This window comes from Lissotriton helveticus, chromosome 8 (assembly GCF_964261635.1).
Source record: "Lissotriton helveticus chromosome 8, aLisHel1.1, whole genome shotgun sequence".
NCBI classification, from domain to species: Eukaryota; Metazoa; Chordata; class Amphibia; order Caudata; family Salamandridae; genus Lissotriton; species Lissotriton helveticus.
This window is the reverse complement of record NC_136069.1, coordinates 20,013,128-20,036,877: the sequence shown is the minus strand read 5'-3', so window position 1 is coordinate 20,036,877 and position 23,750 is coordinate 20,013,128. Positions and strand designations below refer to the sequence as shown.

Genomic DNA, 23,750 nt, shown 5'->3' with positions numbered 1-23,750 from the left:
CCATAACAGTCACGCAATCCCTAATAACCTGAATGCTTGCGCCTTGGGACACATACCATCCACAGATGATAAGGTATCTGAGTGTACAACTCTATCTATTCTGACACTCTCTATATCACTTGAGGACCCCACTGCTCCTCATCAATGGATGCTTGCACCTTAGGACACATACCATCCACAGATGATAAGGTATCTGGGTGTACAACTCTATCTATTCTGACACTCTGTGTATCACTTGAGGACCCCACTGCTCCTCATCAATGAATGAATAAAAAAAAATAAAAAAAACATAACAGTCACGCAATCCTTAGTCACCAGCCGCAACCCACCGCACTGTAAAGACATAGATATGCAAAAAGAAAGTAACACTCAAGGATCCTGGGGCTGCTATCTAACCCAGGTTATAGAGGATCTGTGCACTCAAGACATTTGGAATTCCAGCATCGGGAAAAAGGCCTTCAACAAAGCAATCAATTTAACAACAAAACTCCTGTCGCATTCAACAGACGTGAACATTCTACTACAAAGACGTCATGCCTGGATGGTGATCAGCTCATATGGTACAAGGAAGCCTCAGGAATATTGATCAGCTCATTTTTCAGCGGCTTTAAAACATCAATTTATGAAATGACACTTTGGTATGTGGGAAACAAAGGACTCATTCCTTCCTGGAAAGACCAAAGGCATAACCAAGACTTTAGACAGTGTGATTATAAGTATGAATCTCTCCAACATACTTGCTGTGCATGCCCAAAGTTATTAAAAGAAAGAAAGTTATTATTAAAATAAATATTTAATAACATGAACATTCGTTCAAGCAGAGTAGCAGTAATCACCTGGCGAGGAGGGACCTCAATCCTCCTAGTTTGCAAGGGGGGGGGGGTAAAATATTTAAATCTGTATGAAAGGAACTAGGTCAAATTCCAGTGGAAATCCAAACAGAGTCTAAAAATAACCAGAAACTACAAAAACTTGTAAAGAAAACAGAATCATAGTCTTATACATTGCTTTTATGACAGATAACTGAAATTTTACTCAATGCACATTGAATGTAGAACAAGGACCAATTGTTTTAACTTTTTATAAATGATTTTTTACAAGGATCCTTTTATGCTGTAAAACGTGTTGCTTTGGTCTAATGGTTTTTAAAAGACTGAGCACCTGAATAAATAGAAAAATTGAAAACATTTGAAAATTTGCACCACACTGTACACAGGAACCACCACCGAACTCATGAGAAGCCTCCAGACGATATAGACTACAGAGGCCAGACTAATCCTCAACCGGCCCAAATGGACCGACATCACGCAGCACCTGAGTAACCTCCACTGGCTCCTCGTCCAGAAAAGATGCCAATTCAAGATACTGACATACGCCTGCAAAGCCCTCCACAAGCAAGGACCAGCATACATGAACCACCACCTGAGCTTCCACCCACCGTCGAGAGACCTTCGCTCCCCCGCCCTCGCCCTCGCACAGACGCTAAGTAGCTGCTGTAGCCGCAGCGGAGGCCGCTTCTTCTCCTACCTCGCCGCCAAGTCCTGGAACGGCCTTCCCCTCCGAACATCACCGTCACTGACTCATGAGTGATAACTTGCGCTTTCCAAATACTGATCGATTGATAACCCTGACAAGTGTATGAAGTCCAATATATATGATACCTACTGGGTAGCCACTTATTTCACATACAGGAAGTGTGTTAGGCCTACAGGGTAGGAAAGTGTTATATAAATAGCAGTACAATACAATAAACACAACACAGAGATACATGCAGAGTTCTGAAACAAGGATGTGTGGCCTCCACACTAGCCGCTTAACCGCGGCGACAATTCTGCCGATGTGCAGCAGTTTAATTGAGTGGGCAGGGCCGCGTCGGCCAACAGACGTGCACAGTGAGAAGTGTGGCTCAGTGGTTAGAGGCGGCAGACCCGGAAGCTGAGATGGGCCGTGGACCAGGGTTCGATTCCCCGCCTCGGCGGGTCTCGTGCTCAAAAATTCCACGGACTCGATAATTCTCGCTCCGGTGCCTACTCAACTCACGGGGTCACACTCTGCAACTCTGGGCAATAGCTTGCTTAATTTCCACTACGCCCCTCGCGGTGGGATGCCTGGCTTTCACCTTGTGGATACCCTGCCGGGGTATCTCACAGGGGAATACCAGGACGGGTTCCCTAAGCAAGCGCTTAGATACCGGGTCGGTGATTTGAGCTATATAAATACATGTACATTTACATTTACACAGGACTACGGAGGTAGTGCTCACGACGGCCGTTGGCTGACGGGCACATCGAAAGGGTTAAACAAGGCAATCCATAAATAAATCATGAAGGTGGCTGAACCTTACCTGCAGGGGGAAGGAAGCCGCCTTGTTGCCCACATATCCTCGCACCACGTGGCTCTGGATGGAGAGGACCCGGCAGTCGGTTCCTGGCTGTCCCATGCTTCGGGGACACTGGGGCTGCACCCCAGCACGTGCCATGGAGGACGACCCTGGGGAAGAGGAGAGTGAGAGTGGACCCGGTGCATTGAGGAAGGGACTGCCACACACAAGGAAGGCTGGGTGGATGGAGGGGAGGTAGAGAGGGGAGTCACCAGAAGCCCAGCAGAGGGGTGGCATAGAGCTGTATCATAGTGACCCACAGGGAAGAAGGGGTGGAGGGCACATGGGTGAAGCAGGGGTGCCTTGGAAACAGGGCTACTACAGATATTGCAAAAGCAGAGTGGAGCAATCAAACCCCCAGGGGGTATCCTGCCACCCCTGGGAAGGGCAGCTGGGGATAGCCTCCCTACCCCTAGGCAGGGGCAGCTAGGGGGGGAAACATCACTTACAACGCAACTTTTACCACGCAATGCTTTTACATCGCAGCTTTTACAACGCAAACCATTACAACGCATTGCGCTGGGGGGCGCTCTAGGATAGGGAATATATTTAATTTACTATCCAACACCTTCCCTACTATCCACGGGGACTGGAGTTGGAATAGTAAATTAAATAATTCACTATCCAGCGCCCCAAAGCACTATGCGTTGTAATGGTATGCGTTGTAAAACTCACGTTGTAAAAGCATGCGATGTAAAAGCAGGCGTTGTAATGTCGTACATCCAGTTAGGGGTATCCTCCCTACCCCTGGGCAGGGGCAGCTGGGGTATCATTGCCACCCCTGGGAACGGGGCAGCTGGGGGTATTTTTGCCACCCCTGGGAAGGGGCCAGCTGGGGGTATCCTCCCTACCCCTGGGAAGGGGGCAGCTGGGGGTATCCTTCCTACCCCTGGGAAGGGGCAGCTGGGATTATCCTTCCTACCCCTGGGAAGGGGCATCTGGGAGAATCCTTCCTACCCCTGGGAAGGGGGCATCTGGGGGTATCCTTGCCACCCCTGGGAAGGGGGCATCTGGGGGTATCCTTGCCACCCCTGGGAAGGGGGCAGCTCGGAGAATCCTTGCCACCCCTGGGAAGGGGGCAACTGGGAGAATCCTTGCCACCCCTGGGAAGGGGCAGCTGGAGGTATCCTTGCCACCCCTGGGAAGGGGGCAGCTGGGGGTATCCTTGCCACCCCTGGGAAGGGGGCAGCTGGGGGTATCCTTGCCACCCCTGGGAAGGGGCAGCTGGGATTATCCTTCCTACCCCTGGGAAGGGGCAGCTGGGATTATCCTTCCTACCCCTGGGAAGGGGGCAGCTGGGGGTATCCTTGCCACCCCTGGGAAGGGGGCAGCTGGGAGAATCGTTGCCACCCCTGGGAAGGGGGCAGCTGGGATTATCCTTCCTACCCCTGGGAAGGGGGCAGCTGGGGGTATCCTTGCCACCCCGGGGAAGGGGCAGCTGGGGGTATCCTTGCCACCCCTGGGAAGGGGGCAGCTGGGGGTATCCTGCCAACCCTGGGAAGGGGCAGCTGGGGGTATCCTTGCCACCCCTGGGAAGGGGCAGCTGGGAGAATCCTTGCCACCACTGGGAAGGGGGCAGCTGGGAGAATCCTTGCCACCACTGGGAAGGGGGCAGCTGGGAGAATCCTTGCCACCCCTGGGAAGGGGGCAGCTGGGGGTATCCTTGCCACCCCTGGGAAGGGGCAGCTGGGGGTATCCTTGCCACCCCTGGGAAGGGGGCAGCTGGGAGTATCCTTGCCACCCCTGGGAAGGGGGCAGCTGGGGGTATCCTTGCCACCCCTGGGAAGGGGGCAGCTGGGGGTATCCTTGCCACCACTGGGAAGGGGGCAGCTGGGGGTATCCTTGCCACCCCTGGGAAGGGGGCAGCTGGGGGTATCCTTGCCACCACTGGGAAGGGGGCAGCTGGGGGTATCCTTGCCACCCCTGGGAAGGGGGCAGCTGGGGGTATCCTTGCTACCCCTCACAAGCTGCTCTTAAGGTTAAGGAAGTGTTGGTTCCGCTTCTTTCTACTCTATTCAGACACTACTGTTAATGTAGGTTTAAGTGTCACCCGAAGTCGAGGCAGGTGGCAACCCTGGTGAGACAGTGACGGGCAGAAGGGGCAGCGGAGGAGTGGAACAAAGAAGGGCCAGAGGGTAGAAATCCACTCTGCCACCCCAGTTCAGACATGGCCATATGCAAATCCGTCTGACCCTGTGCCTCATGGGAACAGTCCAGCCCGAACTGCCAAGCCATGCCTTCCCTGGACCGGAAACAAGCATCCGAGGACCGGTTTCTGTCATTCCAGCCGTCTTCAGCCCGGCTTGCTTGAATCCAGTGGCAAAGTGAGCAAGGGACTCACCTCTGAACATACCCTGCCACACTTATGGCGAACAAAGTGGTACACAAGGGGGTGATGGTGGACGGAGCATCTGAATCAATCAAACACTCACACCCAGTCAACAGATCTGGGTTTAATCCATCACCGTTCTTTAGCCCAGTCTGCCACCCCAGTTCAGACATGGCCATATGCAAATCAGTCTGACCCTGTGCCTCATGGGAACAGTCCAGCCCGAACTGCCAAGCCATGCCTTCCCTGGACCGGAAACAAGCTTCTGAGGACCGGTTTCTGGCACTACAGCCGTCTTCAGCCCGGCGTGCTTGAATCCAGTGGCAAAGTGAGCAAGGGACTCACGTCTGAGCATACCCTCGATAGGTGCAGGAGGCAGAGACGGTTAAGGACCGATGCAGAAGGAGACAGGAGGGAGCAGGTCAAGGACAACTGGCGACTGTGGAGTGAAGGGGAAACCACTGACAGGCACATGCAGCGTGAGCGCAGGGGGATCACCGACAGGCACAGGCAGCGTGAGCGCAGGGGGATCACTGACAGGTACAGGCAGCGGGAACGCAGGGGGATCACTGAGATGCACAGGCAGCGGGAGCGCAGGGGGATCACTGACAGGCACAGGCAGCGTGAGCACAGGGGGATCACTGACAGGTACAGGCAGCAGGAACGCAGGGGGATCACTGACATGCACAGGCAGCGTGAGCGCAGGGGGATCACCGACAGGCACAGGCAGCATGAGCGCAGGGGGATCACTGACAGGTACAAGCTTCAGGAGTGCAGGGAAGACCACTGACAGGTGCAGGCAGCAGGAGTGCAGGGGGATCACTGACAGGTGCTGGCAGCAGGAGTGCAGGGGGATCACTGACAGGTGCTGGCAGCATGAGTGCAGGGGGGGGGATCTGCAGGGGGGGGATCACTGACAGCTGTAGGCAGCAGGAGTGCGGGGGAAACCACTGACAGGTACAGGCAGTAGGAGTGCGGGGGTCACTGACAGGTACAGGCTGCATGGGGATCACTGACAGGTGCTGGCAGCATGAGTGCAGGGGGGGGGATCTGCAGGGGGGGGATCACTGACAGCTGTAGGCAGCAGGAGTGCGGGGGAAACCACTGACAGGTACAGGCAGTAGGAGTGCGGGGGTCACTGACAGGTACAGGCTGCATGGGGATCACTGACAGGTGCAGGCAGCAGGAGTGATAACTGACAGGTACAGGCAGCAGGAGTGCAGGGAGATCACTAACAAGTACATGCAGCAGGATTGTAGGGAGTATCACTGACAGGTACAGGCAGTAGGAGTACAGGGATATTACTAACAGGTACAGGAGTGCAAGGGAGACCACTGACAGGTACAGGCAGCAGGAGTGCAAGGGAGACTATCAACAGGTACAGCCAGTAGGAGAGTAGGGGGGTATCACTGACAGGTACAGGCTGCAGGGGGAACCACTGACAGGTGCTTGCAGCAGGAGTGCAGGGGGATCATTGACAGGTGCAGGCAGCAGGAGTGCAGGGGGATCACTGACAGGTACAGGCAGCAGGGAGTGCCGAGGGATCACTGACAGGTGCAGACAGCAGGAGTGCAGGGGGGGACCAGTGACAGGTGCAGGCAGCAGGAGTGCAGGGGGGCCAGTGACAGGTGCTGGCAGCAGGAGTGCAGGGGGGACCAGTGACAGGTGCTGGCAGCAGGAGTGCAGGGGGGACCAGTGACAGGTGCTGGCAGCAGGAGTGCAGGGGGGACCAGTGACAGGTGCTGGCAGCAGGAATGCAGGGGGGACCAGTGACAGGTGCTGGCAGCAGGAGTGCAGGGGGGATCACTGACAGGCAGTGTGAGCGCAGGTGGGTCACTGACAGGTGCTGGCAGCAGGAGTGCAGGGGGGACCAGTGACAGGTGCTGGCAGCAGGAGTTGAGGGGGGCCAGTGACAGGTGCTGTCAGCAGGAGTGCAGGAGGACCAGTGACAGGTGCTGGCAGCAGGAGTTGAGGGGGGCCAGTGACAGGTGCTGGCAGCAGGAGTGCAGGGGGGACCAGTGACAGGTGCTGGCAGCAGGAGTGCAGGGGGGGGGCAGTGACAGGTGCTGTCAGCAGGAGTGCAGGGGGGCCAGTGACAGGTGCTGGCAGCAGGAGTGCAGGGGGGACCTGTGACAGGTGCTGGCAGCAGGAGTGCAGGGGGGATCACTGACAGGCAGTGTGAGCGCAGGTGGGTCACTGACAGGTGCTGGCAGCAGGAGTGCAGGGGGGGATCAGTGACAGGTGCTGGCAGCAGGAGTTGAGGGGAGCCAGTGACAGGTGCTGGCAGCAGGAGTGCAGGGGGGACCAGTGACAGGTGCTGGCAGCAGGAGTGCAGGGGGGGGCAGTGACAGGTGCTGGCAGCAGGAGTGCAGGGGGGATCACTGACAGGCAGTGTGAGTGCAGGTGGGTCACTGACAGGTGCTGGCAGCAGGAGTGCAGGGGGACCAGTGACAGGTGCTGGCAGCAGGAGTGCAGGGAAAACGACTGCAAGGTGCAGGCAGCGGGAGTGTATGGGGGTATCACTGACAGGTACAGAGAGCAGGAGTGGAGTGGAGGCTGGTCACTGACAGGTACATGCTGCAGGGGTAACCACTGACAGGTACAGAGAGCAGGAGTGGAGTGGAGGCTGGTCACTGACAGGTACATGCTGCAGGGGTAACCACTGACAGGTACAGAGAGCAGGAGTGGAGTGGAGGCTGGTCACTGACAGGTACAGGCTGCAGGGGGAACCACTGACAGGTACAGAGAGCAGGAGTGCAGGGGGGATCACTGACAGGTGCAGGCAGCAGGAGTGGAGGGGGGTCACTGACAGGTACAGGCTGCAGGGATAACCACTGGCAGGTACAGAGAGCAGGAGTGCAGGGGGGATCACTGACAGGCAGTGTGAGCGCAGGTGGGTCACTGACAGGTGCTGGCAGCAGGAGTGTAGGGGGGACCAGTGACAGGTGCAGGCAGTGGGAGTGTATTGGGGGTATCACTGACAGGTACAGGCTGCAGGGGTAACCACTGACCGGTACAGAGAGCAGGAGTGCAGGCGGAGACCACTGACCGATGCAGGAGGCAGGGAAAGTTAATGACAGATGCAAGCGAAAAGAAGAGACAGGAGGGAGCTGGTCACCGACAGGTGGCAACTGTGGAGTGAAGGGGCAGACCACTGACAGGTACAGGCTGCAGGGGGATCACTGACAGGTACAGGGGAGTGGGAGGTGGGTCACTGACAGGTGCTGGCAGCAAGAGTGCAGGGGGGACCAGTGACAGGTGCTGGCAGCAGGAGTGCATGGGGGCCAGTGACAGGTTCTGGCAGCAGGAGTGCAGGGGGATCACTGACAGGTAGAGGCAGCAGGAGTGCAAGGCGGACCACTGACAGGTGCAGGCAGCGGGAGTGCAAGGCGGACCACTGACAGGTGCGGGCAGCGGGGGTGCAGGGGGAATCACTGACAGGTACAGGCAGCAGGAGTGCAAGGGAGCCCACTGACAGGTACAGGAAGCAAGAGTGCAAGGCGGACCACTGACAGGTGCGGGCAGCGGGGGTGCAGGGGGAATCACTGACAGGTACAGGCAGCAGGAGTGCAAGGGAGACCACTGACAGGTACAGGAAGCAGGAGTGCAAGGCGGACCACTGACAGGTGCAGGCAGCGGGAGTGCAGGGGGAATCACTGACAGGTACAGGCAGCAGGAGTGTAGGGGAGACCACTGACAGGTACAGGCAGCGGGAGTGCAGGGGAGACCACTGACAGGTACAGGCAGCAAAAGTGTAGGGGGACCACTAACAGGTACAGGCAGCAAAAGTGTAGGGGGAGATCACTGACAGGTGCAGGCAGGAGCGCTGCAGGGGTATTTAACTGGAAGGTACAGTCAGCAAGAGTGCCTGGGGGATCAACAACAGCTACAGGTAGCAGGAGTGTAGGGGGGATATCACTGACAGATACAGGCAGCAAGATTTCATAGGGGAATGCCGACAGGTGCTGGAAGCAGGGGAATATCACTGACAGGTACCAGCTGCAAGAGTGCAGGGGTCGGTCACTGACAGGAGTGCAGCGGGGCTCACAGATACATACAGACAGCAGGAGGGCAGGATACATCAATTACAGGTGAAAGCAGCAGGAGCGCAGCAGTCGATCATCAACAGATACAAGCAGCAGGAGTGCAGGGGGATCACTGACAGGTACAGGCAGCAGGAGGAGTGCAAGGGGATCACTGACAGGTACAGGCAGCAGGAGTGCAGGGGGGACCTGTGACAGGTGCTGGCAGCAGGAGTGCAGGGGGGACCAGTGATAGGTGCTGGCAGCAGGAGTGCAGGGGGATCACTGACAGGTACAGGCAGCAGGAGTGCAGGGGGATCACTGACAGGTACAGGCAGCAGGAGTGCAGGGGGATCATTGACAGGTGCAGGCAGCAGGAGTGCAAGGGGATCACTGACAGGCACAGGCAGCGTGAGCGCAGGGGGGTCACTGACAGGCACAGGCAGCGGGAGCGCAGGGGGATCACTGACAGGTACAGGCAGCGGGAGCGCAGGGGGATCACTGACAGGCACAGGCAGCAGGAGTGCAGGGGGATCACTGACAGGTACAGGCAGCAGGAGTGCTGGGGGATCACTGACAGGTGCTGGCAGCAGGAGTGCAGGGGGACCAGTGACAGGTACAGGCAGCAGGAGTGCAGGGGGATCACTGACAGGTACAGGCAGCAGGGAGTGCAGAAGGATCACTGACAGGTGCAGGCAGCAGGAGTGCAGGGGGACCAGTGACAGGTGCTGGCAGCAGGAGTGCAGGGGGATCACTGACAGGTGCAGGCAGCAGGAGTGCAGGGGGACCAGTGACAGGTGCTGGCAGCAGGAGTGCAGGGGGATCACTGACAGGTGCTGGCAGCAGGAGTGCAGGGGGATCATTGACAGGTGCTGGCAGCAGGAGTGCAGGGGGGACCAGTGACAGGTGCTGGCAGCAGGAGTGCAGGAGGACCAGTGACAGGTGCTGGCAGCAGGAGTGCAGGGGGACCAGTGACAGGTGCTGGCAGCAGGAGTGCAGGGGGATCATTGACAGGTGCAGGCAGCAGGAGTGCAAGGTGGACCACTGACAGGTGCGGGCAGCGGGGGTGCAGGGGGAATCACTGACAGGTACAGGCAGCAGGAGTGCAAGGGAGACCACTGACAGGTACAGGAAGCAGGAGTGCAAGGCGGACCACTGACAGGTGCAGGCAGCGGGAGTGCAGGGGGAATCACTGACAGGTACAGGCAGCAGGAGTGTAGGGGAGACCACTGACAGGTACAGGCAGCGGGAGTGCAGGGGAGACCACTGACAGGTACAGGCAGCAAAAGTGTAGGGGGACCACTAACAGGTACAGGCAGCAAAAGTGTAGGGGGAGATCACTGACAGGTGCAGGCAGGAGCGCTGCAGGGGTATTTAACTGGAAGGTACAGTCAGCAAGAGTGCCTGGGGGATCAACAACAGCTACAGGTAGCAGGAGTGTAGGGGGGATATCACTGACAGATACAGGCAGCAAGATTTCATAGGGGAATGCCGACAGGTGCAGGAAGCAGGGGAATATCACTGACAGGTACCAGCTGCAAGAGTGCAGGGGTCGGTCACTGACAGGAGTGCAGCGGGGCTCACAGATACATACAGACAGCAGGAGGGCAGGATACATCAATTACAGGTGAAAGCAGCAGGAGCGCAGCAGTCGATCATCAACAGATACAAGCAGCAGGAGTGCAGGGGGATCACTGACAGGTACAGGCAGCAGGAGGAGTGCAAGGGGATCACTGACAGGTACAGGCAGCAGGAGTGCAGGGGGGACCTGTGACAGGTGCTGGCAGCAGGAGTGCAGGGGGGACCAGTGATAGGTGCTGGCAGCAGGAGTGCAGGGGGATCACTGACAGGTACAGGCAGCAGGAGTGCAGGGGGATCACTGACAGGTACAGGCAGCAGGAGTGCAGGGGGATCATTGACAGGTGCAGGCAGCAGGAGTGCAAGGGGATCACTGACAGGCACAGGCAGCGTGAGCGCAGGGGGGTCACTGACAGGCACAGGCAGCGGGAGCGCAGGGGGATCACTGACAGGTACAGGCAGCGGGAGCGCAGGGGGATCACTGACAGGCACAGGCAGCAGGAGTGCAGGGGGATCACTGACAGGTACAGGCAGCAGGAGTGCTGGGGGATCACTGACAGGTGCTGGCAGCAGGAGTGCAGGGGGACCAGTGACAGGTACAGGCAGCAGGAGTGCAGGGGGATCACTGACAGGTACAGGCAGCAGGGAGTGCAGAAGGATCACTGACAGGTGCAGGCAGCAGGAGTGCAGGGGGACCAGTGACAGGTGCTGGCAGCAGGAGTGCAGGGGGATCACTGACAGGTGCAGGCAGCAGGAGTGCAGGGGGACCAGTGACAGGTGCTGGCAGCAGGAGTGCAGGGGGATCACTGACAGGTACAGGCAGCAGGGAGTGCAGAGGGATCACTGACAGGTACAGGCAGCAGGAGTGCTGGGGGATCACTGACAGGTGCAGGCAGCAGGAGTGCAAGGGGATCACTGACAGGTACAGGCAGCAGGAGTGCAGGAGGAGACCACTGACAGGCACAGGCAGTAAAAGTGCAGGGGGGATCACTGACAGGTACAGGCAGCAGGAGTGCAGGGGTATCGCCGACAGGTAGAGGCAGTAGGAGTGCAAGGGGATCACTGACGGGTACAGGCAGTAGGAGTGCACGGGGTGATCTCTGACAGGTACAGGCAGCAGGAGTGCAGGGGGATCACTGACAGGTACAGGCAGCAGGGAGTGCAGGGGGGACCTGTGACAGGTGCTGGCAGCAGGAGTGCAGGGGGATCACTGACAGGTACAGGCAGCAGGAGTGCAGGGGGATCACTGACAGGTACAGGCAGCAGGAGTGCAGGGGGATCATTGACAGGTGCAGGCAGCAGGAGTGCAAGGGGATCACTGACAGGCACAGGCAGCGTGAGCGCAGGGGGGTCACTGACAGGCACAGGCAGCGGGAGCGCAGGGGGATCACTGACAGGTACAGGCAGCGGGAGCGCAGGGGGATCACTGACAGGCACAGGCAGCAGGAGTGTAGGGGAGACCACTGACAGGTGCAGGCAGCAGGAGTGCAGGGGGATCATTGACAGGTGCAGGCAGCAGGAGTGCAGGGGGATCACTGACAGGTACAGGCAGCAGGAGTGCTGGGGGATCACTGACAGGTGCTGGCAGCAGGAGTGCAGGGGGACCAGTGACAGGTACAGGCAGCAGGAGTGCAGGGGGATCACTGACAGGTACAGGCAGCAGGGAGTGCAGAAGGATCACTGACAGGTGCAGGCAGCAGGAGTGCAGGGGGACCAGTGACAGGTGCTGGCAGCAGGAGTGCAGGGGGATCACTGACAGGTGCAGGCAGCAGGAGTGCAGGGGGACCAGTGACAGGTGCTGGCAGCAGGAGTGCAGGGGGATCACTGACAGGTGCTGGCAGCAGGAGTGCAGGGGGATCATTGACAGGTGCTGGCAGCAGGAGTGCAGGGGGGACCAGTGACAGGTGCTGGCAGCAGGAGTGCAGGAGGACCAGTGACAGGTGCTGGCAGCAGGAGTGCAGGGGGACCAGTGACAGGTGCTGGCAGCAGGAGTGCAGGAGGACCAGTGACAGGTGCTGGCAGCAGGAGTGCAGGGGGACCAGTGACAGGTGCTGGCAGCAGGAGTGCAGGGGGACCAGTGACAGGTGCTGGCAGCAGGAGTGCAGGGGGATCATTGACAGGTGCAGGCAGCAGGAGTGCAGGGGGACCAGTGACAGGTGCTGGCAGCAGGAGTGCAGGGGGATCACTGACAGGTACAGGCAGCAGGGAGTGCAGAGGGATCACTGACAGGTACAGGCAGCAGGAGTGCTGGGGGATCACTGACAGGTGCAGGCAGCAGGAGTGCAAGGGGATCACTGACAGGTACAGGCAGCAGGAGTGCAGGAGGAGACCACTGACAGGCACAGGCAGTAAAAGTGCAGGGGGGATCACTGACAGGTACAGGCAGCAGGAGTGCAGGGGAGATCACTGGCAGGTACAGGCAGCAGAAGTGCACGGGGTGATCTCTGACAGGTACAGGCAGCAGGAGTGCAGGGGGATCACTGACAGGTACAGGCGGCAGGAGAGCGCATCTCCATCCTTCATAAGTAGAGGCAGCAGGAATGCAGGGGTCTATCACTTACAGGTAAATGCAGCAGGAGGGAACAAGTGGATCATTGACAGGTAGCGGCCAAAGGAGTACAGGGGTCTATCACTGACAGGTACAGGCGGCAGGAATGCAAGGGTCTATAACTGATAGGTACGGGAAGCAGGAGAGCACAGGAGACCACTGACAGGGACAGACAGCAGGAGGGCAGCAGCTAATCACCAACAGATATAGGCAGCAGGAGTGCAGGGGGTCATTGACAGATACAGGCAGGGAGGAGAGGATCACCGACAGGCACAGGCAGCAAGAGTACAGTGGGGATCACTGACAGATATAGGCAGCAGGAGTATAGGGGGGATCACCGACAGGTACAGGCAGCGGGAGTGTAGGGTGGATCACCGACAGGCACAGGCAGCAGGAGGATCACTGACAGACACAGCAGCAGGAGTGAAAGGATCTATCACTGACAGGTACAGGCAGCAGGGGTGAAAGGGTCTATCAGTGACAGGTACAGGCAGCAGGAGTACAGGGGAGATCACCGACAGGTACAGGCAGCAGGAGTGCCGAGTGAGATCACTGACAGGTACAGGCAGCAGGAGTGCAGGGGGATCACAGACAGACACAGCAGCAGGAGTAAAAGGATCTATCAGTGACAGGTACAGGCAGCAGGAGTGCAGAGGAAGATTACTGACAGATGTAGGCAGAAGGAGAGCAAGGGTCTATCACGAACAGGTACAGACAGCAGGTACAGGCAGCAGAAATGTCAGGATCTGTCAGGCAGAGGCAGGCGGAATGCCAGGTGTCACCAAAAGGTACAGTCAGCATGACTGCATGAGGGGATCTCTGACAGGCATGGGCAGCAGAAATGCAGGGGGGTCATTAACAGGAGTGCAAGGGTCTATCACAGACAGGTAGAGGCAGCAAGAGTGGCAAGGTCTATCGACGACAGGCAGCGGTAGCGAGAATGCAGGGTATATCAATGTGAGGTGCAGGCAGTAGAAGTACAGAGGGTTCACTGACAGATACAGGGTGCAGGGGTGTAGGGATGCAGGGGAAGATTACTGACAGATGTGGGCAGCAGGAGTGCAGGGGGATCACTGACAGGTATAGGCAGCAGGAGTGCAAGGGGGACCACTGACAGGTACAGGCAGTAGGAGTGCAAGGGGGATCACTGACAGGTACAGGCAGTAGGAGTGCGAGGGGGACAACTGACAGGTACAGGCACCAGGAGTGCAGGGGACCACTGACAGGTACAGGCACCAGGAGTGCAAGGGATCACTGACAGGTACAGACAGCAGGAGTGCAAGGGAGACCACTGACAGGTACAGGCACCAGGAGTGCAAGGGATCACTGACAGGTACAGGCAGCAGGAGTGCAGGGGGATCACTGACGGAAGAGAGAGAGCAGAGACAGGTGAAGGCTGCGGGAGGGGACTCTTCACTGACAGGGGCAAGTGATGGAAGAGAGAGCAGAGACAGGTGAAGGCTGCAGGACGGGACTCTTCACTGACAGGGGCAAGTGAGGGACGAGAGAGCAGAGACAGGTGACGGCTGCAGGAGGGGGACTCTTCACTGACAGGGGCAAGTAATGGAAGAGAGAGCAGAGACAGGTGAAGGCTGCAGGAGGGGACTCTTCACTGACAGGGGCAAGTGATGGAAGAGAGAGCAGAGACAGATGAAGGCTGCAGGAGGGGGACTCTTCACTGACAGGGGCAAGTGATGGAAGAGAGAGCAGAGACAGGTGAAGGCTGCAGGAGGGGACTCTTCACTGACAGGGGCAAGTGATGGAAGAGAGAGCAGAGACAGGTGAAGGCTGCAGGGGGGACTCTTCACTGACAGGGGCAAGTGATGGAAGAGAGAGCAGAGACAGGTGAAGGCTGCAGGAGGGGACTCTTCACTGACAGGGGCAAGTGATGGAAGAGAGAGCAGAGACAGGTGAAGGCTGCAGGAGGGGACTCTTCACTGGCAGGGGCAAGTGATGGAAGAAAGAGCAGAGACAGGTGAAGGCTGCAGGGGGGACTCTTCACTGACAGGGGCAAGTGATGGAAGAGAGAGCAGAGACAGGGGAAGGCTGCAGGAGGGGACTCTTCACTGACAGGGGCAAGTGATGGAAGAGAGAGCAGAGACAGGTGAAGGGTTCAAGGGGGACTCTTCACTGACAGGTGCAAGTGATGGACGAGAGAGCAGAGACAGGTGAGGGCTGCAGGAGGGGGACTCTTCACTGACAGGTGCAAGTGATGGACGAGAGAGCAGAGACAGGTGAAGGCTGCAGGGGGGACTCTTCACTGACAGGGGCAAGTGATGGACGAGAGAGCAGAGACAGGTGAAGGCTGCAGGAGGGGGACTTTCACTGACAGGGGCAAGTGATGGACGAGAGAGCAGAGACAGGTGAAGGCTGCAGGAGGGGACTCTTCACTGACAGGGGCAAGTGAGGGAAGAGAGAGCAGAGACAGGTGAAGGCTGCAGGAGGGGGACTTCACTGAAAGGGCAAGTTATGGAAGAGAGAGCAGAGACAGGTGAAGGCTGCAGGAGGGGGACTCTTCACTGACAGGAGCAAGTGATGGAAGAGAGAGCAGAGACAGGTGAAGACTGCAGGAGGGGGACTCTTCACTGACAGGAGCAAGTGATGGAAGAGAGAGCAGAGACAGGTGAAGGCTGCAGGAGGGGGACTCTTCACTGACAGGGGCAAGTGATGGAAGAGAGAGCAGAGACAGGTGAAGGCTGCAGGGGGGACTCTTCACTGACAGGGGCAAGTGATGGAAGAGAGAGCAGAGACAGGTGAAGGCTGCAGGAGGGGACTCTTCACTGACAGGGGCAAGTGGGGGAAGAGAGAGCACAGACAGGTGAAGGCTGCAGGAGGGGGACTCTTCAGTGACAGGGGCAAGTGATGGAAGAGAGAGCAGAGACAGGTGAAGGCTGCAGGAGGGGACTCTTCACTGACAGGGGCAAGTGATGGAAGAGAGAGCAGAGACAGGTGAAGGGTTCAAGGGGGACTCTTCACTGACAGGGGCAAGTGATGGAAGAGAGAGCAGAGGCAGGTGAAGGCTTCAGGAGGGGACTCTTCACTGATAGGGGCAAGTGATGGAAGAGAGAGCAGAGACAGGTGAAGGGTTCAGGGGGGACTCTTTACTGACAGGGGCAAGTGATGGAAGAGAGAGCAGAGACAGGTGAAGGGTTCAAGGGGGACTCTTCACTGACAGGGGCAAGTGATGGAAGAGAGAGCAGAGACAGGTGAAGGGTTCAGGGGGGACTCTTTACTGACAGGGGCAAGTGATGGAAGAGAGAGCAGAGACAGGTGAAGGGTTCAAGGGGGACTCTTCTCTGACAGGGGCAAGTGATGGAAGAGAGAGCAGAGACAGGTGAAGGCTGTGGGAGGGGGACTCTTCACTGACAGGGGCAAGTGATGTAAGAGAGAGCAGAGACAGGTGAAGGCTGCAGGAGGGGGACTCTTCACTGACAGGGGCAAGTGATGGAAGAGAGAGCAGAGACAGGTGAAGGGTTCAAGGGGGGACTCTTCACTGACAGGGGCAAGTGATGGAAGAGAGAGCAGAGACAGGTGAAGGCTTCAGGAGGGGGACTCTTCACTGACAGGGGCAAGTGATGGAAGAGAGAGCAGAGACAGGTGAAGGCTGCAGGAGGGGACTCTTCACTGACAGGGGCAAGTGATGGAAGAGAGAGCAGAGACAGGTGAAGGCTGCAGGAGGGGGACTCTTCACTGACAGGGGCAAGTGATGGAAGAGAGAGCAGAGACAGGTGAAGGGTTCAAGGGGGACTCTTCACTGACAGGGGCAAGTGATGGAAGAGAGAGCAGAGACAGGTGAAGGCTGCAGGAGGAGGCCTCTTCACTGACAGGGGCAAGTGATGGAAGAGAGAGCAGAGACAGGTGAAGGCTGCAGGAGGGGGACTCTTCACTGACAGGGACAAGTGATGGAAGAGAGAGCAGAGACAGGTGAAGGCTGCGGGAGGGGTACTCTTCAATGACAGGGGCAAGTGATGGAAGAGAGAGCAGAGACAGGTGAAGGCTGCAGGAGGGGGACTCTTCACTGACAGGGGCAAGTGATGGAAGAGAGAGCAGAGACAGGGGAAGGCTGCAGGAGGGGACTCTTCACTGACAGGGGCAAGTGATGGAAGAGAGAGCAGAGACAGGTGAAGGCTGCAGGGGGGACTCTTCACTGACAGGGGCAAGTGATGGAAGAGAGAGCAGAGACAGGTGAAGGCTGCAGGAGGGGACTCTTCACTGACAGGGGCAAGTGAGGGAAGAGAGAGCACAGACAGGTGAAGGCTGCAGGAGGGGGACTCTTCAGTGACAGGGGCAAGTGATGGAAGAGAGAGCAGAGACAGGTGAAGGCTGCAGGAGGGGACTCTTCACTGACAGGGGCAAGTGATGGAAGAGAGAGCAGAGACAGGTGAAGGGTTCAAGGGGGACTCTTCACTGACAGGGGCAAGTGATGGAAGAGAGAGCAGAGGCAGGTGAAGGCTTCAGGAGGGGACTCTTCACTGACAGGGGCAAGTGATGGAAGAGAGAGCAGAGACAGGTGAAGGGTTCAGGGGGGACTCTTTACTGACAGGGGCAAGTGATGGAAGAGAGAGCAGAGACAGGTGAAGGGTTCAAGGGGGACTCTTCACTGACAGGGGCAAGTGATGGAAGAGAGAGCAGAGGCAGGTGAAGGCTTCAGGAGGGGACTCTTCACTGACAGGGGCAAGTGATGGAAGAGAGAGCAGAGACAGGTGAAGGGTTCAGGGGGGACTCTTTACTGACAGGGGCAAGTGATGGAAGAGAGAGCAGAGACAGGTGAAGGGTTCAAGGGGGACTCTTCTCTGACAGGGGCAAGTGATGGAAGAGAGAGCAGAGACAGGTGAAGGCTGTGGGAGGGGGACTCTTCACTGACAGGGGCAAGTGATGGAAGAGAGAGCAGAGACAGGTGAAGGCTGCAGGAGGGGGACTCTTCACTGACAGGGGCAAGTGATGGAAGAGAGAGCAGAGACAGGTGAAGGGTTCAAGGGGGGACTCTTCACTGACAGGGGCAAGTGATGGAAGAGAGAGCAGAGACAGGTGAAGGCTTCAGGAGGGGGACTCTTCACTGACAGGGGCAAGTGATGGAAGAGAGAGCAGAGACAGGTGAAGGCTGCAGGAGGGGACTCTTCACTGACAGGGGCAAGTGATGGAAGGGAGAGCAGAGACAGGTGAAGGCTGCAGGAGGGGGACTCTTCACTGACAGGGGCAAGTGATGGAAGAGAGAGCAGAGACAGGTGAAGGGTTCAAGGGGGACTCTTCACTGACAGGGGCAAGTGATGGAAGAGAGAGCAGAGACAGGTGAAGGCTGCAGGAGGGGGACTTTTCACTGACAGGGGCAAGTGATGGAAGAGAGAGCAGAGACAGGTGAAGGCTGCAGGAGGGGGACTCTTCACTGACAGGGACAAGTGATGGAAGAGAGAGCAGAGACAGGTGAAGGCTGCGGGAGGGGTACTCTTCAATGACAGGGGCAAGTGATGGAAGAGAGAGCAGAGACAGGAGAAGGCTGCAGGAGGGGGACTCTTCGCTGACAGGGGCAAGTGATGGAAGAGAGAGCAGAGACAGGTGAAGGGTTCAAGGGGGACTCTTCACTGACAGGGACAAGTGAGGGAAGAGAGAGCAGAGACAGGTGAAGGGTTCAAGGGGGACTCTTCACTGACAGGGGCAAGTGACGGAAGAGAGAGCAGAGACAGGTGAAGGCTGCAGGGGGGACTCTTCTCTGACAGGGGCAAGTAATGGACGAGAGAGCAGAGACAGGTGAAGGCTGCAGGAGAGGGACTCTTCACTGACAGGGGCAAGTGATGGAAGAGAGAGCAGAGACAGGTGAAGGCTGCAGGAGGGAACTCTTCACTGACAGGGGCAAGTGATGGAAGAGAGAGCAGAGGCAGGTGAAGGCTGCAGGAGGGGGACTCTTCACTGACAGGGGCAAGTGATGGAAGAGAGAGCAGAGACAGGTGAAGGCTGCAGGAGGGGACTCTCCACTGACAGGGGCAAGTGATGGAAGAGAGAGCAGTGACGGGTGAAGGCTGCAGGAGGGGACTCTTCACTGACAGGGGCAAGTGATGGAAGAGAGAGCAGAGACAGGTGAAGGCTGCAGGAGGGGGACTCTTCACTGACAGGGGCAAGAGATTGAAGAGAGAGCAGAGACCGGTGAAGGGTTCAAGGGGGACTCTTCACTGACAGGGGCAAGTGATGGAAGAGAGAGCAGAGACAGGTGAAGGGTTCAAGGAGGGACTCTTCACTGACAGGGGCAAGTGATGGAAGAGAGAGCAGAGACAGGTGAAGGCTGCAGGAGGGGACTCTTCACTGACAGGGGCAAGTGATGGACGAGAGAGCAGAGACAGGTGAAGGCTGCAGGAGGGGACTCTTCACTGACAGGGGCAAGTGATGGAAGAGAGAGCAGAGACAGGTGAAGGCTGCAGGAGGGGACTCTTCACTGACAGGGGCAAGTGATGGAAGAGAGAGCAGAGACAGATGAAGGCTGCAGGAGGGGGACTCTTCACTGACAGGGGCAAGTGATGGAAGAGAGACCAGAGACAGGTGAAGGCTGCAGGAGGGGACTCTTCACTGACAGGGGCAAGTGATGGAAGAGAGAGCAGAGACAGGTGAAGGCTGCAGGAGGGGACTCTTCACTGGCAGGGGCAAGTGATGGAAGAGAGAGCAGAGACAGGTGAAGGCTGCAGGGGGGACTCTTCACTGACAGGGGCAAGTGATGGAAGAGAGAGCAGAGACAGGTGAAGGCTGCAGGAGGGGACTCTTCACTGACAGGGGCAAGTGATGGAAGAGAGAGCAGAGACAGGTGAAGGCTGCAGGAGGGGACTCTTCACTGGCAGGGGCAAGTGATGGAAGAAAGAGCAGAGACAGGTGAAGGCTGCAGGGGGGACTCTTCACTGACAGGGGCAAGTGATGGAAGAGAGAGCAGAGACAGGGGAAGGCTGCAGGAGGGGACTCTTCACTGACAGGGGCAAGTGATGGAAGAGAGAGCAGAGACAGGTGAAGGGTTCAAGGGGGATTCTTCACTGACAGGTGCAAGTGATGGACGAGAGAGCAGAGACAGGTGAGGGCTGCAGGAGGGGGACTCTTCACTGACAGGTGCAAGTGATGGACGAGAGAGCAGAGACAGGTGAAGGCTGCAGGGGGGACTCTTCACTGACAGGGGCAAGTGATGGACGAGAGAGCAGAGACAGGTGAAGGCTGCAGGAGGGGGACTTTCACTGACAGGGGCAAGTGATGGACGAGAGAGCAGAGACAGGTGAAGGCTGCAGGAGGGGACTCTTCACTGACAGGGGCAAGTGAGGGAAGAGAGAGCAGAGACAGGTGAAGGCTGCAGGAGGGGGACTCTTCACTGACAGGGCAAGTTATGGAAGAGAGAGCAGAGACGGGTGAAGGCTGCAGGAGGGGGACTCTTCACTGACAGGAGCAAGTGATGGAAGAGAGAGCAGAGACCGGTGAAGGGTTCAAGGGGGACTCTTCACTGACAGGGGCAAGTGATGGAAGAGAGAGCAGAGACAGGTGAAGGCTGCAGGAGGGGGACTCTTCACTGACAGGGGCAAGTGAGGGAAGAGAGAGCAGAGACAGGTGAAGGCTGCAGGAGGGGGACTCTTCACTGACAGGGGCAAGTGATGGAAGAGAGAGCAGAGACAGGTGAAGGCTGCAGGAGGGGACTCTTCACTGACAGGGGCAAGTGATGGAAGAGAGAGCAGAGACAGATGAAGGCTGCAGGAGGGGGACTCTTCACTGACAGGGGCAAGTGATGGAAGAGAGACCAGAGACAGGTGAAGGGTGCAGGAGGGGACTCTTCACTGACAGGGGCAAGTGATGGAAGAGAGAGCAGAGACAGGTGAAGGCTGCAGGAGGGGACTCTTCACTGGCAGGGGCAAGTGATGGAAGAGAGAGCAGAGACAGGTGAAGGCTGCAGGGGGGACTCTTCACTGACAGGGGCAAGTGATGGAAGAGAGAGCAGAGACAGGTGAAGGCTGCAGGAGGGGACTCTTCACTGACAGGGGCAAGTGATGGAAGAGAGAGCAGAGACAGGTGAAGGCTGCAGGAGGGGACTCTTCACTGGCAGGGGCAAGTGATGGAAGAAAGAGCAGAGACAGGTGAAGGCTGCAGGGGGGACTCTTCACTGACAGGGGCAAGTGATGGAAGAGAGAGCAGAGACAGGGGAAGGCTGCAGGAGGGGACTCTTCACTGACAGGGGCAAGTGATGGAAGAGAGAGCAGAGACAGGTGAAGGGTTCAAGGGGGACTCTTCACTGACAGGGGCAAGTGAGGGAAGAGAGAGCAGAGACAGGTGAAGGCTGCAGGAGGGGGACTCTTCACTGACAGGGCAAGTTATGGAAGAGAGAGCAGAGACGGGTGAAGGCTGCAGGAGGGGGACTCTTCACTGACAGGAGCAAGTGATGGAAGAGAGAGCAGAGACAGGTGAAGACTGCAGGAGGGGGACTCTTCACTGACAGGAGCAAGTGATGGAAGAGAGAGCAGAGACAGGTGAAGGCTGCAGGAGGGGGACTCTTCACTGACAGGGGCAAGTGATGGAAGAGAGAGCAGAGACAGGTGAAGGCTGCAGGGGGGACTCTTCACTGACAGGGGCAAGTGATGGAAGAGAGAGCAGAGACAGGTGAAGGCTGCAGGAGGGGACTCTTCACTGACGCGGGGCAAGTGAGGGAAGAGAGAGCACAGACAGGTGAAGGCTGCAGGAGGGGGACTCTTCAGTGACAGGGGCAAGTGATGGAAGAGAGAGCAGAGACAGGTGAAGGCTGCAGGAGGGGACTCTTCACTGACAGGGGCAAGTGATGGAAGAGAGAGCAGAGACAGGTGAAGGGTTCAAGGGGGACTCTTCACTGACAGGGGCAAGTGATGGAAGAGAGAGCAGAGGCAGGTGAAGGCTTCAGGAGGGGACTCTTCACTGACAGGGGCAAGTGATGGAAGAGAGAGCAGAGACAGGTGAAGGGTTCAGGGGGGACTCTTTACTGACAGGGGCAAGTGATGGAAGAGAGAGCAGAGACAGGTGAAGGGTTCAAGGGGGACTCTTCACTGACAGGGGCAAGTGATGGAAGAGAGAGCAGAGGCAGGTGAAGGCTTCAGGAGGGGACTCTTCACTGACAGGGGCAAGTGATGGAAGAGAGAGCAGAGACAGGTGAAGGGTTCAGGGGGGACTCTTTCCTGACAGGGGCAAGTGATGGAAGAGAGAGCAGAGACAGGTGAAGGGTTCAAGGGGGACTCTTCTCTGACAGGGGCAAGTGATGGAAGAGAGAGCAGAGACAGGTGAAGGCTGTGGGAGGGGGACTCTTCACTGACAGGGGCAAGTGATGGAAGAGAGAGCAGAGACAGGTGAAGGCTGCAGGAGGGGGACTCTTCACTGACAGGGGCAAGTGATGGAAGAGAGAGCAGAGACAGGTGAAGGGTTCAAGGGGGACTCTTCTCTGACAGGGGCAAGTGATGGAAGAGAGAGCAGAGGCAGGTGAAGGCTTCAGGAGGGGACTCTTCACTGACAGGGGCAAGTGATGGAAGAGAGAGCAGAGACAGGTGAAGGGTTCAAGGGGGACTCTTCTCTGACAGGGGCAAGTGATGGAAGAGAGAGCAGAGACAGGTGAAGGCTGTGGGAGGGGGACTCTTCACTGACAGGGGCAAGTGATGGAAGAGAGAGCAGAGACAGGTGAAGGGTTCAAGGGGGGACTCTTCACTGACAGGGGCAAGTGATGGAAGAGAGAGCAGAGACAGGTGAAGGCTTCAGGAGGGGGACTCTTCACTGACAGGGGCAAGTGATGGAAGAGAGAGCAGAGACAGGTGAAGGCTGCAGGAGGGGACTCTTCACTGACAGGGGCAAGTGATGGAAGAGAGAGCAGAGACAGGTGAAGGCTGCAGGAGGGGGACTCTTCACTGACAGGGGCAAGTGATGGAAGAGAGAGCAGAGACAGGTGAAGGGTTCAAGGGGGACTCTTCACTGACAGGGGCAAGTGATGGAAGAGAGAGCAGAGACAGGTGAAGGCTGCAGGAGGGGGACTCTTCACTGACAGGGGCAAGTGATGGAAGAGAGAGCAGAGACAGGTGAAGGCTGCAGGAGGGGGACTCTTCACTGACAGGGACAAGTGATGGAAGAGAGAGCAGAGACAGGTGAAGGCTGCGGGAGGGGTACTCTTCAATGACAGGGGCAAGTGATGGAAGAGAGAGCAGAGACAGGAGAAGGCTGCAGGAGGGGGACTCTTCGCTGACAGGGGCAAGTGATGGAAGAGAGAGCAGAGACAGGTGAAGGGTTCAAGGGGGACTCTTCACTGACAGGGACAAGTGAGGGAAGAGAGCAGAGACAGGTGAAGGGTTCAAGGGGGACTCTTCACTGACAGGGGCAAGTGATGGAAGAGAGAGCAGAGACAGGTGAAGGCTGCAGGAGGGGGACTCTTCACTGACAGGGGCAAGTGATGGAAGAGAGAGCAGAGACAGGTGAAGGCTGCAGGAGGGGACTCTCCACTGACAGGGGCAAGTGATGGAAGAGAGAGCAGTGACGGGTGAAGGCTGCAGGAGGGGACTCTTCACTGACAGGGGCAAGTGATGGAAGAGAGAGCAGAGACAGGTGAAGGCTGCAGGAGGGGGACTCTTCACTGACAGGGGCAAGTGATGGAAGAGAGAGCAGAGACCGGTGAAGGGTTCAAGGGGGACTCTTCACTGACAGGGGCAAGTGATGGAAGAGAGAGCAGAGACAGGTGAAGGCTGCAGGAGGGGGACTCTTCACTGACAGGGGCAAGTGAGGGAAGAGAGAGCAGAGACAGGTGAAGGCTGCAGGAGGGGGACTCTTCACTGACAGGGGCAAGTGATGGAAGAGAGAGCAGAGACAGGTGAAGGCTGCAGGAGGGGACTTCACTGACAGGGACAAGTGAGGGAAGAGAGAGCAGAGACAGGTGAAGGGTTC

General features: G+C 57.5%; 1 protein-coding gene across 1 annotated transcript in view; it reads right to left on the bottom strand.

Annotated features, from left to right (window-relative positions):
• The window catches only part of PDXK (pyridoxal kinase), a 422,726-nt gene that overhangs the window by 395,654 nt on the left and 3,322 nt on the right, over positions 1 to 23,750 (bottom strand). Inside the window, exon 2 of the mRNA XM_078656403.1 lies at positions 2,345 to 2,490. Coding sequence (XP_078512529.1) covers positions 2,345 to 2,479 — 135 coding nt within the window. The 5' untranslated portion in view covers positions 2,480 to 2,490. The remainder of the gene's footprint in view (positions 1 to 2,344; positions 2,491 to 23,750) is intronic.